The sequence below is a fragment of the Diceros bicornis genome, chromosome 34 (assembly GCF_020826845.1).
Source record: "Diceros bicornis minor isolate mBicDic1 chromosome 34, mDicBic1.mat.cur, whole genome shotgun sequence".
Taxonomy (NCBI): domain Eukaryota; kingdom Metazoa; phylum Chordata; class Mammalia; order Perissodactyla; family Rhinocerotidae; genus Diceros; species Diceros bicornis.
Genome location: NC_080773.1, coordinates 32,865,696 through 32,879,926, shown reverse-complemented (window position 1 = coordinate 32,879,926; position 14,231 = coordinate 32,865,696). Strand labels below are relative to the sequence as shown.

Here is a 14,231-nt window from a genome sequence, read left to right as displayed (position 1 = left end):
CAATAAAATTATTTAAAGAATGATACCACTTACAAAATGAAAATCAGGTAACTAGGGATCTATCTGGAGGTTATGTAACTAGAGGATATTTCTGGCGGATATCTAACAAAAGATATGTACATTTTTTTGCATAGAAGACTACAAGATATTATTCAGAGAAGTTAGTGAACATATAATTAAGTGGTGAAATATACCACATTTATGGTTGGAAACTCCCACAGATTGAAAGGTTGAAGAGTTGCTAATTCTCCTTAAATTGATCTGTAGCTTCAATACAATCTCATGTGCAACCAAGGCGAGTATTTTCTGAAAACTGACAGCCTAAAGTTAATACTGAAATCTAAAGCACCCAGAATAATCAAGGCAATCTTGAAAAAATAAGGACAAAGCTGAAGAACATATGTTACCAAATCTCAAGACCATGTACCCATCACCCGTAGCTGGACATCCCTCTGGGTTACCAATATTAGTTGTGGTATTGTTATCTTCCTGATTGTCAACTCCGTAAATAGGTGAGCCATTCTCGACTCTTCTCTCTTTTTTTCCCCATGTTTTTTGTCTTCTTCTGCATATTTCCTTCTTCTCACTGAAATCAGAAGGGTCTTTATATGGTGCACAATTTATCATATCACATCCATGATCAAAATGCTTAAAGAGCTCCCTTTGCCTTAAGGATAAAACATGCACTTATTAATGCGGTGTCCATGGCCATACTTGATATGTCTCCTGCATTTGCCCAGCATCACCCAGAGCCACTCTGTCTCTTACAATCAAAGCTCTACTTATACTGATCTTTGGTTTTTCACCATCCGTCTTGCATCTGAGCCTTTGCATGAATTAGTACAGACACCTACCACCATCATCCCTTTCTCCACCTCTATATCCTCCTTAATGTCTAGTTAACGGACTCTTGCACAGGAAGAGGCTCCAGTAGCATCTTGAATTTCCTGTATCACAAGACTTATCCTCTGTTCTTTATTTGCTTATTTATGATCTTTACTCCTGGACAATCAATCCTGTTATGGCAGGGATAATGTTTGCCTTGGTGTGTTATACATTCATAGCACCTGGCACACAGTAGGCTCTGTAGCAGAGGTTGAGGTTACCTATTACAACTCTATCATGTTACTCCCCCCTTCACTGGTACCAGAAGCACCAACATTTAGCTTGGCACGGTACCACCTGGAATAAAGGCTACATATCTCAACCTCTTTTGCATCTAGGTGGGGCAAGCTATTAGGTTCCTATCATTGAGAGATAAATGGAAGTATTGTGTGTTTCCAAGAAATCTTTGCAACAAACAATTGGCCAGTACTTTCCTCCCTCCCCTCCTCCCTCCCTCCTTCCCTGTTTTCCTTTATTCCTCCCCATCCTTCACTTTGCTGTCTGCAATTCAAGCCATGTTCAACATTTCAAAAAGAGTAATGCAATGCTTAAACATTTGGTCTTGCCCTGTTGACTAGTTTTGGAAGACTTTGACTTGCACTGATGAGGAGACTAGTAGGGCCATGGGTGTTAAAGACCCCTCCATTCCTCTGAAGAGGCTCCTTTGCCAGGTCAGGCCTCTGCATCTATATCTTGAGACTTAAAATACTTCTACCAACACATTTTTTCCTTGAGATTCTACATTTCTTGTCACAAACTAGAATATGGAATCTTTGGAACATCATAAACCCACTCCGAACACGTCCATCTCATCTTGGGATGAAGACGACTATAATTTGATACTAATTTAGAAATTCGTAGACCTTAGGACAGTGGGGAGATGAAGAACAGAAAGAAGAAAATTCAGTATTGGGGCCACTGATAATGAGATAATAATTGGTGAAATTTTCAATTCCCTATGGTACTGTGAATAATAACGGTTACTATGCATTGAGTAACTTATATAAGACAGAGTTTTTGCCGGTTTATTGATATTATTTATATCATTAAATTTTCGTGTTATCTCTTTGAGGTTGGAATGATTATTCCCTGATATTTAACAGAAAACTCATATTTAGAGGATGAATTTGACCTGCAGAATATTGTGAGGGGATGGGGACCCATACAATGGGAATATTAGTGGGTTGGTCAAGTAGAAATTGTAGAAATTCTCAAGGAGGAAAGAGAATGTGTTGCCCAGACAGCATTTCAAGGATCATATTCAGGAGGCTCAAGTTTCAAACTGTACTCTGGCCCCATTTATATACCCATTTATCCAACATACATTTCCTGAGAACTCTCTAGTAGTGGGAACTGTGAACACGGCCATGAAATCTGACATAGATTTAATTCACATGAGTTCACAGTAGAGACAGGAAAATGGATATGTATGCAGTATTAGGGTTCAAGTGCTGTTATGGAGAAATAACAGGTGCTTTGGGAGTGTACAAGTCCTTAGAGGACTTGGGAAACTTTCTTGAAGGAGATGATATCTATTCAGAGACCCAAAGAAAAATGTGAGGCATGGATAAAGAAGGGAAGACAGGATCCTGTGGTGGACAGGATAGAGGGAATTGAGGCTGAGATGAGTCAGATCCAGCCAGGACACACTCATATAGCTGCACTGTTTGTTTACAGCCTGTGTCTCCAGTGACTGGTTGTTGCCTCTCTGACTCCTATTGCATTTGATAGATGCCTATTCTGCACTGGTCGGTAAATATTTTGAATGACATCTGCAGAGAAAGCAAAGAGGAAATAGGGATAAAGACCAGGTAGGAAGGAAATATTCCCCATGGCTGTGATGTTAAAGATGTTTTAAGGAAAGACCAGAGTGGCTAGAAGTTTGGTTTGCAGTAAGCGAGCGCAAAAATACTTAGAACCTAGAGAAGACAATAGGATTTGTATGCAGAGGAAATTGAGTATCTTCATCCCCTCTCCTGCCTCCCCCAGGATGCTTCACCAAACTCCATGCAGTCATCCCTTAGTTTCTTGCAACTACTCTGTCCTGCATGGGCACAACACAGAGCTCACATAGCCCAAGGTCAAGATTAGCTTTCAGCTCTACCTATGGCCACTGCATCCATTGGTCATTTGTCCAGGTGCCTTTGTATTCTGTGCCTTCTCCTGCCTTCCTGGCTTGAAGACTTGTTGGCTCCTTCTTGAGCCCTCTTTCTGTGAAGCCAGTCATCGGCCAGGAGCCACATGAGGGCCACCAGGACCAGGAAAGCCAGACTAATCCGAAGGAGATTCTGGGCAGCATGATTCCAGAGGGCAGGATCTGGGGTCAGAAGAACAGAGTGATTGCTGACAGGAACATATGCACACCACCTCACCCCATCTCTCTCCCTCTCTCCTTTCCAGATCTTACTTCCTTTAGATCCTAAAGTCCCAGATACTTGCTTACCTTTCTGGAATTGCATCTCTGTGGTTAACAAGTAGGGGTTCCAAGAGTCTGCAGGTGATAAGGAAAGTGAAGAAGTCAGGAAAAGGGATGGTGTTGGCCTCTCCTATCCAGGCTCTGCTTCCCTTGGATGTACCCCATGACATCCTATTGCTTTTTGAGGTCCCTATCTCACACTCTACGTCCTAGTGTCTTCATTCAGCAGGTAGAGTGGAAGAGTCAAATGACAGACTAACCTGAGGAAGAATTAAGCTTGAGGACTAATAAGTGTGTGTCTTCGTGCCAAGCATATCTTGTATATGAGCCTCAGTTTCCTCATTAAGTCAATCAATATCATTTCTTCTTCCTCATACATACTAAAATTCAAAGTCTTATCATTTTCTTCAAGGTCCTAAAAGGGCTGCCCCAGCCCCAGCCCTTCCCCACTATCCCCTTTCTGACATCATTTCCAGTCCCACTGGCCTCCTTGCTATTCTTTTATCACACTGGCCATCTCCTTGCCTTAGGACATATGCAGTGGCCATTCCCTCTCTCTGGAACCTTCTTTCTCCAGATAGCCACAGGACTAATGCCCTCAACTCATTCAAGTTTTTGCTCAGACGCCTCCTTCTCTGTGAGGCCAACTCGGACAACTCTGTTAGTATTGCTACCTGACCTCTAAATCACCATAACTCTGTTTGTTCTGCTTTGTCTTTTTCCATACCATAATTTCCTCCTCACCTGCTGCATAATTGATTTATTTGCCTTTGACTCACTGTATGTCTCCTGCTAGAAGACAAGTGCCACGAAAACAAGGGTATTTGTCTGGTTGGCTGAGAGAACTGTAGGTCATGGCATACACTGTACACTCAATGGATATTTTGAATGAAAATCATGTTTTTAGTGTCATTAGGAGGCTTTGATTTCTCCCCCAAGTTTAGAAGTATCTGTTACTCACCAGGAGAAGAGGTGTACTCTGTTGGTGCAAGGATGGGGTCCCCGACATCTCCTGACAATGGAGACAAGGAAACAAGTCAGGGTTTGGGGTTTCCTCTGTTATTCCCACCTATTCTCTATACCCTCCTCCTCATCCCTCTGGCATTCTTCCTCATGAACAATCAACTGGGCCTCCAGGAAATGGATGTGGATGAGGGCACTGGTAGGAGGTGCCCTCTCTGCATCTTCCCAGTTGTCCTTTTGCTGCCTTCCTCACCACTAGTTGGGTTCACTTGGGCTTCCAGAAAGGACATGGGGGAAAATTGGGGATTTCCTCACCTGTGACCTGGAGCTTCACAGGCTCACTGGGGAAAGACCACACATGGTTGTTATAAGAACCAAAACATCTGTATGTTCCTCTGTGGGCTGTGGTCACAGGGCCCAGGGGGAACTCCGCCTGGACATTCCCATATCTGTGCTGTGGACGGCTGGATCTCCCCTCCTTAAGCAGAAAGAACGTGGTTGTTGCAGTCCCTAGGCGGCAGTAGAAGGTCACGTTCTCTCCTGAAATCACTGCAGGCCCAGGCTGAACTGAAAGGGTGGGTGTGTCATACATTCCTGTGAGAGAAAGTGGCTGGTAGGTAAAGAGCATCTTTATCTTGTCTCCTATATCTCCCATCCTCCTTGTCCTTAAGACCAGATATCACTCCCCAGAATCTGTCCCTTCTATTTCCTAAATTTGTCCTGGTCGTAGACACACCTTCTCTGATCTCTCCCCTCAAGGCTGAGACACTCACTCCCCTAGCTTCCAGGAGTATTAATATGAATCTTTCTCTGGGAATTACCATACATCAGTGGTTCTCAGAGTTTGGTCCTTGGGACCAGAAACATCAGCATCACATGGAAGTTTGTTAGAAATGCAAATTCCCAGGCTCCACCCAAGGCCCACTGCATCAGAAACTCAGGAGTGGGGCAGCCATCTATTTTAAAAATTATTATTATTTTTAATTGTTGGAAAATACATGCAACATAAAATTTGCCATCTTGAGGGGGAGAAGTCAAGATGGTGGCATGGGCAGACTCTGAACTCACCTCCTCTCGTGGACACAGCCAATTTACAACTACTTTTGGAAAAATTACCCCTGAGAGAGAACTGAAAACTGGATATGAGGACCTCCTGCAACAAACGACAACCCTAATTGAGGTGGAAAAGACAGAAATTCCCTTCTGGAGAGAAAAAATGCCACCTTCACAAGCTGCAGCGCTTCCTGGCTGCCCGGGAGTAGCCCAAAGGTAGGCAGCCCTCCTTGGATGTGTGGGGCTTGAGCCGGGTAGCGCCCCCACTGTAGGCATATTTTGGAACCAGCACAATCGAGATGAGTGGCATAATAACTGACTTTTCTTGCTACTAAAACATTGCTGAGTACCCCCAGAAAAGCTGGTTCACAAAGAAATTAAAACCAGCTGTTAAAGGGCCCCCACACAAACTCACCCATTTCAGAAAGCAACCTAAAATCAGCAGAAAGAAAGGTGCACAGCCCTTTGGGAAAAAGAGACTCACCTGATAGGCTCTGAGTACATCTCGGTGAGAGGTGAGACCTCCACTGGGACTGGGACATTGGTGGCAGCCATAATTGTGACTTGGTGTGGGCGTGCTGACACAGACGCTGGCAAACACCATTGGAGTTCTCACTGGGGCCTGCTAGCCCAGGTTCTGCCCCACCCACGAGAGCACTGATTTAATCCAGCTCAGCCAGGGCAAGCAGCCCGCCCTAGGGGCTGGCCCCACCCAAAAACAAGCCCTCGGGAAACTTGTGAGCCTGCTAAGGGAGCTACCTGGATTCTCCACAGCCTGGTGACTGGGTCCGCCTCTGTAGGGCAGGGTGTGTTCAAGGAGCCAGTGGAGAGTGTAGGGGGTAGTGGAGAGTATGGGGCTCCCGCCTTGGAGAGACTGGGTCCACGTCAGGAGGTTGGGGCTCATGCACGGGGCAGGACTGTGTTGACTGTGTGTGTGGACCTGTGGGCAGTGGGGCTTGTCAGCTTCAGAAGATGTGTGCTTCTCAAAGAGTGACATATAGGGTTGGTCCCACTTTCAAAAGCCTGAAACAATTGGGTGCTCCCCTGCCTGAGGCCCGCCCCACACGGCTGCAATCCTGAGAGAGTTGACAAGGGACCTAAAGGCTAGAGGCTTATAGCAATTGTAAGCCCCTGAGCCTAACAATCTGCCACATTGGGGGCCAGCTCACTTAATAGAAATACAGCAACCGAATTGTGCTATTAGGCCTTGCAGCCAACTGTGCTGGGACACCCCACACCCGATAAACAGATTGAAGGGCCCACAACAACTACACACAGCTGAGCACTACAACAGCTCGCCAGGGGAATAGCTCAGCCTCCCTGAACACCTACGGGAAGAACAACCCCGCCACAACAGAAGGACTCATGTAGCCCACACAGAGGTCACTCCTAGAACATTTGCAACTGGAGAGGAGAGGGAAGCACACTGCCAGGCCTCCTAAGGCATCACTTATATAAAGTCACCTCTCCGAGAGCAGGAGACGTAGCTGACCTACCTAATACATAGACACAAGCACAGGGAAAGAGGCAAAATGAGGAGGCAAAGGAATACATTCCAAGTAAGAGAACAGGACAAAACCCCAGAAAAGGAACTAAGTGAAACAGAAATGAGCAACTTACCAGACAGAGAGTTCAAACAAAGAGTGTTAAGCATGCTCACTGATCTGAGGAGAAGGATGGATGAACTCAGTGAGAAGGTCAACAAAGAAACGGAAGATATAAAAAAGAACCAATCAGAAATGAAGAATACAATACTGGAAATTAAAAATTCACTAGAGGGACTCAAAAGCAGAGTAGAGGATACAGAAGAATGGATCTGAGAGCTGGACGAAAGATTAGAAGACATCACCTAAGCTGAACAGATGAAAGGAAAGAGAATTAAAAAGAGTGAAGACAGTCTAAGGGACCTCTGGGACAACATCAAGTGCACTAACATCCGTGTTATAGGTGTCCCAGAAGGGGAAGAGAGAGACAAAGGGGCAGAGAATCTATTTGAACAAATAATAACTGAAAACTTCCCTAACCTAAGGAAGGAAACAGCCATCCAGGTACAGGAAGCACAGAGAGCACCAAACAAGATAAACCCAAAGAGGCCCACACCAAGACACATCATAATTAAAATGTCCAGAATTAAAGATAAAGAGAGAAGCCTAAAAGCTGCAAGAGAAAGAAAAGTTACATACAAAGGAAACCCCATAAGGCTATCAGCTGACTTCTCAGCAGAAACCTTACAGGCTAGAAGAGAGTGGCAAGATATATTTAAAGTGCAAAAAGGAAAAAACCTACAGCCAAGAATACTCTACCCGGCAAAGTTATCATTCAAAATGGAAGAAGAGATAAAAAGTTTCCCAGACAAGCAAAAATTAAAAGAGTTTGTCACCAAGAAACCAGTGCTACAAGTAATGCTAAGGGGACTTATTTAAGGGTAAAAGAGAAGACCACAAATAGGAAAAATTATCTATTTCTGTGATAAGAGGGTAATGGATACAAATGCACAAAAAAGAGGTTAGATATAATATCAAAAACATAAAATGTGGGAGGAGGGGAATTAAAGAGTAGACCTTTCAGACAGAGGTCAAATTAAAGAGACTATCAACTTAATGTAGACTGCTATACAGATAGGTTACTATATATGAACCCCATGGTAATCACAAACCAGAAAGCCACAATAAATACTCAAAAAACTAAGAGAAAGGAATCCAAACATAATACTAAAGACAGCCATCAAACCACAAGGGAAGAGAACAAGAGAAGAAAGGAACAGAGAAAAACTACTAAAACCCCAAGGAAAAAAGTTAAAAAATGGCAGTAAGTACATACTTGTCAACAGCTACTTTAAACGTTAATGGACTAAATGCTCCAATTAACAGGCATAAGGTGGCTGAGTGGATAAAAAAACAAGATCCATATATATGCTGCATACAAGAGACACACTTCAGACCTAAAGACACTTGCAAACTGAAAGTAAAGAGATGGAAAGAGATACTCCATGCTAATGGCAATGAAAAGAAAGCTGGGATAGCAATACTCATATCAGACATAATAGACTTTAAAAGAAAAACTGTAAAAAGAGACAAAGAAGGGCATTACATAATGATCAAGGGAACAATCCAAGAAGAGGACATAACACTTGTAAATATCTATGCACCCAATGCAGGAGCACCTAATTATATAAAGCAATTATGAACAGACATAAAAAGAGAAATAGACAGTAACACAATAATAGTAGGGGACTAGAGCACTCCACTTACACCAATGGATAGATCATCCAAACAGAAGATCAATAAGGAAACATTGGCGTTAAATGACACACTAGAACCGACAGACCTAGTAGATATATACAGAGCATTCCATCCAAAAACTGAAGAATATAAATCCTTTTCAAATACACATGGAACTTTCTCCAGGATTGATCACATATTAGGCCACAAAACAAGTCTCCATAAATTTAAGAAGATTGAAATAATACCAAGAATCTTTACTGACCACAACGGTATGAAACTAGAAATCAACTATAGGAAGAAAATTAGAAAACCCACAAATATGTGGAGAGTAAACAAAATGCTACTGAGCAACGATTGGATACACGAAAAAATCAAATGAGATATCAAAACATACTTGCAGACAAATGAAAATGAAAATAGACCATGCCAGAACTTATGGGTTACAGCAAAAGCAGTTCTAAGAGGGAAGTTTAGAACAACACAGGTGTATCACAACAAACAAGAAAAATCTCAAATAAACAATCTAACAATGCCCCTAAAGGAACTGGAAAAAGAAGAACAAACAGAGGCCAAAATCAGTAGAAGAATGGAAATAATAAAAATCAGAGCAGAAATAAATGAAATAGAGACTAAAAAATCAGCAGAAAAAATTAATAAAACCAAGAGCTGGTTGTTTGAAAAGATAAACAAAATTGACTAGCTAGACTCACCACGAAAAAAAGAGAGAAGGCTCAAATAAGTAAAATCAGAAATGAAAGAGGAGAAATTACAACGGACACCTCAGAAATACAACAGATTATAAGAGAATAGTATGAAAAGCTACATGCCAACCAATTTGACAATCTGGAAGAAATGGATAAATTCTTTGAATCATACAACCTTCCAAAACTGGATCAAGAAGAAGTAGAGAATTTGAATAGACGAATCACCAGTAAGGAGATTGAAACAGTAATCACAAACCTCCCCAAAAATAAAAGTCCAGGACCAGACGGCTTCCTGCTGAATTCTACCAAATATTCAAAGAAGACTTAATACTTATCCTTCTCAAACTCTTCCAAAAAATTGAGGTGGGGGGAAGCTCCCTAACTCATTCTACGAAGCTGACATTACCCTGATACCAAAACCAGACAAGGACAACACAAAAAAAAAGAAAATTACAGACCAAAATCGCTGATGAACATTGATGCAAAAATCTTCAAAAAAAATACTAGCAAATCGCATACAACAATATATTAAAAAGATTATACACCATGATCAGGTGGGATTTATTCCAGGGATCGTTCAAATTTCGCAAATCAATCAATGTGATACACCATATTAATAAAATGAAGGATAAAAATCACATGATCATCTCAATAGATGCAGAGAAAACATTTGACAAGAAACAGCATCCATTTATGATAAAAACTCTGAATAAAATGGGTATAGAAGCAAAGTACCTCAACCTAATAAAGGCCATATATGACAAACCCACAGCTAATATCATTCTCAAGGGTGAAAAACTGAAAGCTATCCCTCTAAGCAAAGGAACCAGACAAGGATGTCCACTCTCACCACTCCTATTTAACATAGTATTGGAAGTCCTAGACAGAGCCATCAGGTAAGAAAAAGAAACAAAAGAGATCCAAATTGGAAAGGAAGAAGTGAAACTGTCACTATTTGCAGATGACCTGATTTTATATATAGAAAACCCTAAAGAATCCACAAAAAAACTTTTAGAAGTAATAAATGAATATGGTAAAGTTGCAGGATACAATATCAGTTGCATTTCTATACACTAACAACAAAGTAGCAGAAAGAGAAATTAAGAATACAATCCCATTTATAATTTCAACAAAAAGAATAAAATACCTAGGAATAAACTTAACCAGAGAGGTGAAAGATCTGTACACTGAAAACTATAAAACATTGCTGAAAGAAATTGAAGAAGACACAAAGAAATGGAAAGATATTCTGTGCACTGGGATTGGAAGAATTAACATAATTAGGATGTCCATACTTCCTAAAGCAATCTGCAGATTCAATGCAATCTGTATCAAAGTTCCAGCAACATTTTTCACAGAAATAGAACAGAGAATCCTAAAATTTATATGGAACAACAAAAGACCTCAAATAGCCAAAGGAATCCTGAGAAAAAAGAACAAAGCTGGATGTGTCACACTCCCTGAATTCAAAATATACTACAAAGCTATAGTAACCAAAACAGCATGGTACTGGCACAAAAACCGACACGCAGATCAACGGAATAGAATCAAAAGCCCAGAAATAATCCCACACATCTATGGATAGCCAATCATCAACAAAGCAGCCAAGAACATACAATGGACAGAGGAAAGTCTCTTCAACAAATGATGCTGGGAAAACTGGACAGCCACAAGTAACAAAATGAAAATAGACCATTACCTTACATCATACACAAAAATTAACTCAAAATGGATTAAAGACTTGAATGTAAGACCTAAAACTATGAAACTTCTAGAAGAAAACACAGGCAGTATGCTCTTTGACATTAGTCTTAGCAACATATTTTCTTATTTTTTAAAATAATTTTATTTATTTATTTATTTTCCCCAAAGCCCCAGTAGATAGTTGTATGTCATAGCTGCACATCCTTCTAGTTGCTGTATGTGGGACGTGGCCTCAGCATGGCCGGAGAAGCGGTGCATCGTTGCGCGCCGGGGATCGGAACCCCGGCCGCCAGCAGCAGAGCGCGCGCACTTAACCACTAAGCCACGAGGCTGGCCCTTAGCAACATATTTTCAAGCACCATGTCTGACCGGGCAAGAGAAACGATAGAAAAAATAAACAAATTGGACTACTTCAAACTAAAAAGCTTCTGCACAGCAAAGGAAACCACCAACAAAACGAAAAGACAACCTAACAATTGGGAGAAGATATTTGCAAAACATACATCTGATAAGGGGTTAATCTCCAAAATATATAAAGAACACATGCATCTCAACAACAAAAAAACTAACAACCTAATTAAAAAATGGGCAAAAGACATAAACAGACATTTCTCCAAAGAAGATATACAGATGGCCAACAGGCGCATGAAAAGATGTTCAACATCATTAACTATCAGGGAAATGCAAATCAAAACTACAATGAGATATCACCTCATGCCCGTCAGAATGGCTATAATTAACAAGACAGGAAACAGCATGTGTTGGAGAGGATATGGAGAGAAGAGAACTCACATACACTGCTGCTGGGAGTGCAAACTGGTGCAGCCACTATGGAAACCACTATGGAGATTCCTCGAAAAATTAAGGATAGAACTACCATGTGATCCAGCTATTCCACTGCTGGGTAACTATCCAAAGAACATGAAAACACCAATGCGTAAATATATATGCACCCCTCTGTTCATTGCAGCATTATTCACAATAGCCAATATGTGGAAGCAACCTAACTGTCCATCAAGGGAAGAATGGATAAAGAACATGTTGTATTTATCCACAATGAAATACTACTCAGCCATAAGAAATGTTGAAAGCCAGCCATTTGTGACAACATGGATGGACATTGAGGGTATTATGCAAAGTGAAGTGTTCAGAGGGAGAAGGTCAAATACTGGATGATCTCACTCATTAAGTAGTAGACAATAACAAACACATAGAGACAGAGATTGGATTGGTGGTTGCCAGAAGGGAAGAGGGGAGGGAGGAGGGTGAAAGGGATCATTAGGCACATGTGTGCAGTGATGGATTGTAATTAGTATTTGGGTGGTGAACATGAGAACATGATGTAATCCATGCAGAAATAGAAGTACAATGATGTACACCTGAAATTTATACAATGTTATAATCCAATGTTACCACAATAAACCAAAAAAAAAAAATTGCCATCTTCACCATTTTTTTAAAGTGTACAATTCAGTGGTATTAAGTACAGTCACATTGCTGAACAACTATCATCACCATCCATCTCCAGAATTCTTTTCATCTTTCAAAACCGAAACTCTGTACCCATTAAACAATAACTCCCCATTCCCCCTCCACCCAGCCCCTGGCAACCACCATTCTACTTTCTGGCTCTAAGTTGGACTATTCTAAGTATCCCATATAGTATCCCTCTGTGACTAGCTTATTTCTCACAGCATAATGTCTTCAAGCTTTATCCATGTTGTAGCAGGTATCAGAGCCTCCTTCCTTTTTAAGGCTGAATAATATTCCATTGTATGTATGTACCACATTGTGTTTATCCATTCATCCATCAATAGACACTTGGGTTGTTTCTACCTTTCTGCCATTGTGAATAGTGTTTCCATTAATGCGTGTGTACTAAAGCCGCCCGTGTTTTCACGAGTCCTCTGATTCTGATACTTGGTGATTCTGATACTTGCTTAAGTGCAAGAACCACATCCATCGGCTGAAGGGAACCGCCTGACTTAAGATACTCCTCCCTCCTAATCACTTTAATCCCGTCCTGCTTTGTCTTTTTCCATACCACCGTTTCCTCCTCATGTGCTATATAATTGATTTATTTATCCTGACTTCAACTCATGGTCTGTCTTCTGCTAGAATACAGGTGCCACAAAAGCAAGGATATTTGTGTGGAACCTCAATAGCAGTGGGTTCTCATGAAATCAATGGTTGATGCCGGGGGTACAGAGCCCCTAGCCTCATTTCAAGATGACTCTGAAGGGCCATCCCAGGTCCAGAGCTCCTCATTTGCTCAGCTGAGGTCTCTTCTGAGACTAAAACACAGGCCAGCTTAACCTTCTGCCCAGCTTGTTTCCCTCACCCATCGCAGGTGTTGTGGTTCAGGATGTTTCCCAGTAATCTCCCCTGCACACACACATCTATCTCAGAGCTTCTTACCTGGACAACTTGGTCTAAGATAAATCCACTCCTAGGACATGGAGACAACTTTCTATAGACAAACCCTGTAGGAAGTGATCAAACCCTCACCTCCAAGACAGACAGTACTTGAGTGAGCTTGGAAGGAACTAAATGAAATGAATAAAAATGGCCCTCCCCAGGATTCAGGCTGAGGAGATGACTCTAAAGCTAGAGAATGCGACAGTTACCTGTTACTACCAGGTCCAGAGGGTCACTAGGTCCTGACCAGAGCTCTCCACTTCGATAGAAGCACTTGTATTGCCCTGCATTGCTTAAGGTCATGGCCGGGATGGGGAACTTGACTTTGTTTGTCATCCCGGGTGTTTTTGGTCTCTCTGAGGCACAAAGCTGTCCCTCGAAATACAGCTGGTACTCAACGGTCTCGTGAGTCCCCTGGCACCAGATGACAACCGGCATTCCCCTTGGAATCACGACATCAGGCTTGGCCCAGATGATGGGTTTTGAGGAAGTATCTGGAAGTGAATCAGATGCTGGAGTTCTAGATAAAGCCCCTACCTACCCCCCTCTCCACCAGCTGCTTGCCTCAAGCTCTCCTAGCAAGCCAGAGCCCTTGCCCTCTCCTCCAGTTGTTCTCAGGGGGATACTTAGTCTGAACCCAGAAGACTGACTCTGAGGCTTTGAAGGAAGGACTCACACTTCTGGGTGCTGATCCTCTGGCTCAGACACAGCTCTGGAAGACAGGATTAATAAGACACGTTGACCCACCCGTACCCAGACTGCTGGATTCCATCTCCCTTCCACACCAGAACTCACCGAGGCAGAGCAGGGCAGCAAGTGTAGAAAGCATAGCATAGATTCTGCAAGGCTAGTGTGGAGCAGCTG

At 42.1% G+C, this 14,231-nt stretch overlaps 1 protein-coding gene across 1 annotated transcript; it reads right to left on the bottom strand.

The window, feature by feature from the left end:
• Window positions 1-14,231, bottom strand: NCR1 (natural cytotoxicity triggering receptor 1). The gene is made up of 8 exons (XM_058530274.1): window positions 14,163-14,231; window positions 14,044-14,079; window positions 13,577-13,861; window positions 4,580-4,858; window positions 4,263-4,313; window positions 3,329-3,376; window positions 2,990-3,202; window positions 1-586 (listed from the first exon to the last, which is right to left on the bottom strand). The coding sequence occupies exons 1-7, from the start codon at window positions 14,194-14,196 to the stop codon at window positions 3,012-3,014; spliced, it is 924 nt and encodes a 307-aa protein (XP_058386257.1). The 5' UTR covers window positions 14,197-14,231; the 3' UTR covers window positions 1-586; window positions 2,990-3,011.

Excerpts from the sequence above, each read along its gene's own strand:
- NCR1 (XM_058530274.1), bottom strand. The coding sequence starts at position 14,196 with ATGCTTTCTACACTTGCTGCCCTGCTCTGCCTCG. Across the intron at positions 3,377-4,262 it reads AGAGTACACCTCTTCTCCTG|ACTCTTGGAACCCCTACTTG; the intron begins GTGAGTAACAGA and ends TATCACCTGCAG. Across the intron at positions 3,203-3,328 it reads AGAGATGCAATTCCAGAAAG|ATCCTGCCCTCTGGAATCAT; the intron begins GTAAGCAAGTAT and ends TTCTGACCCCAG.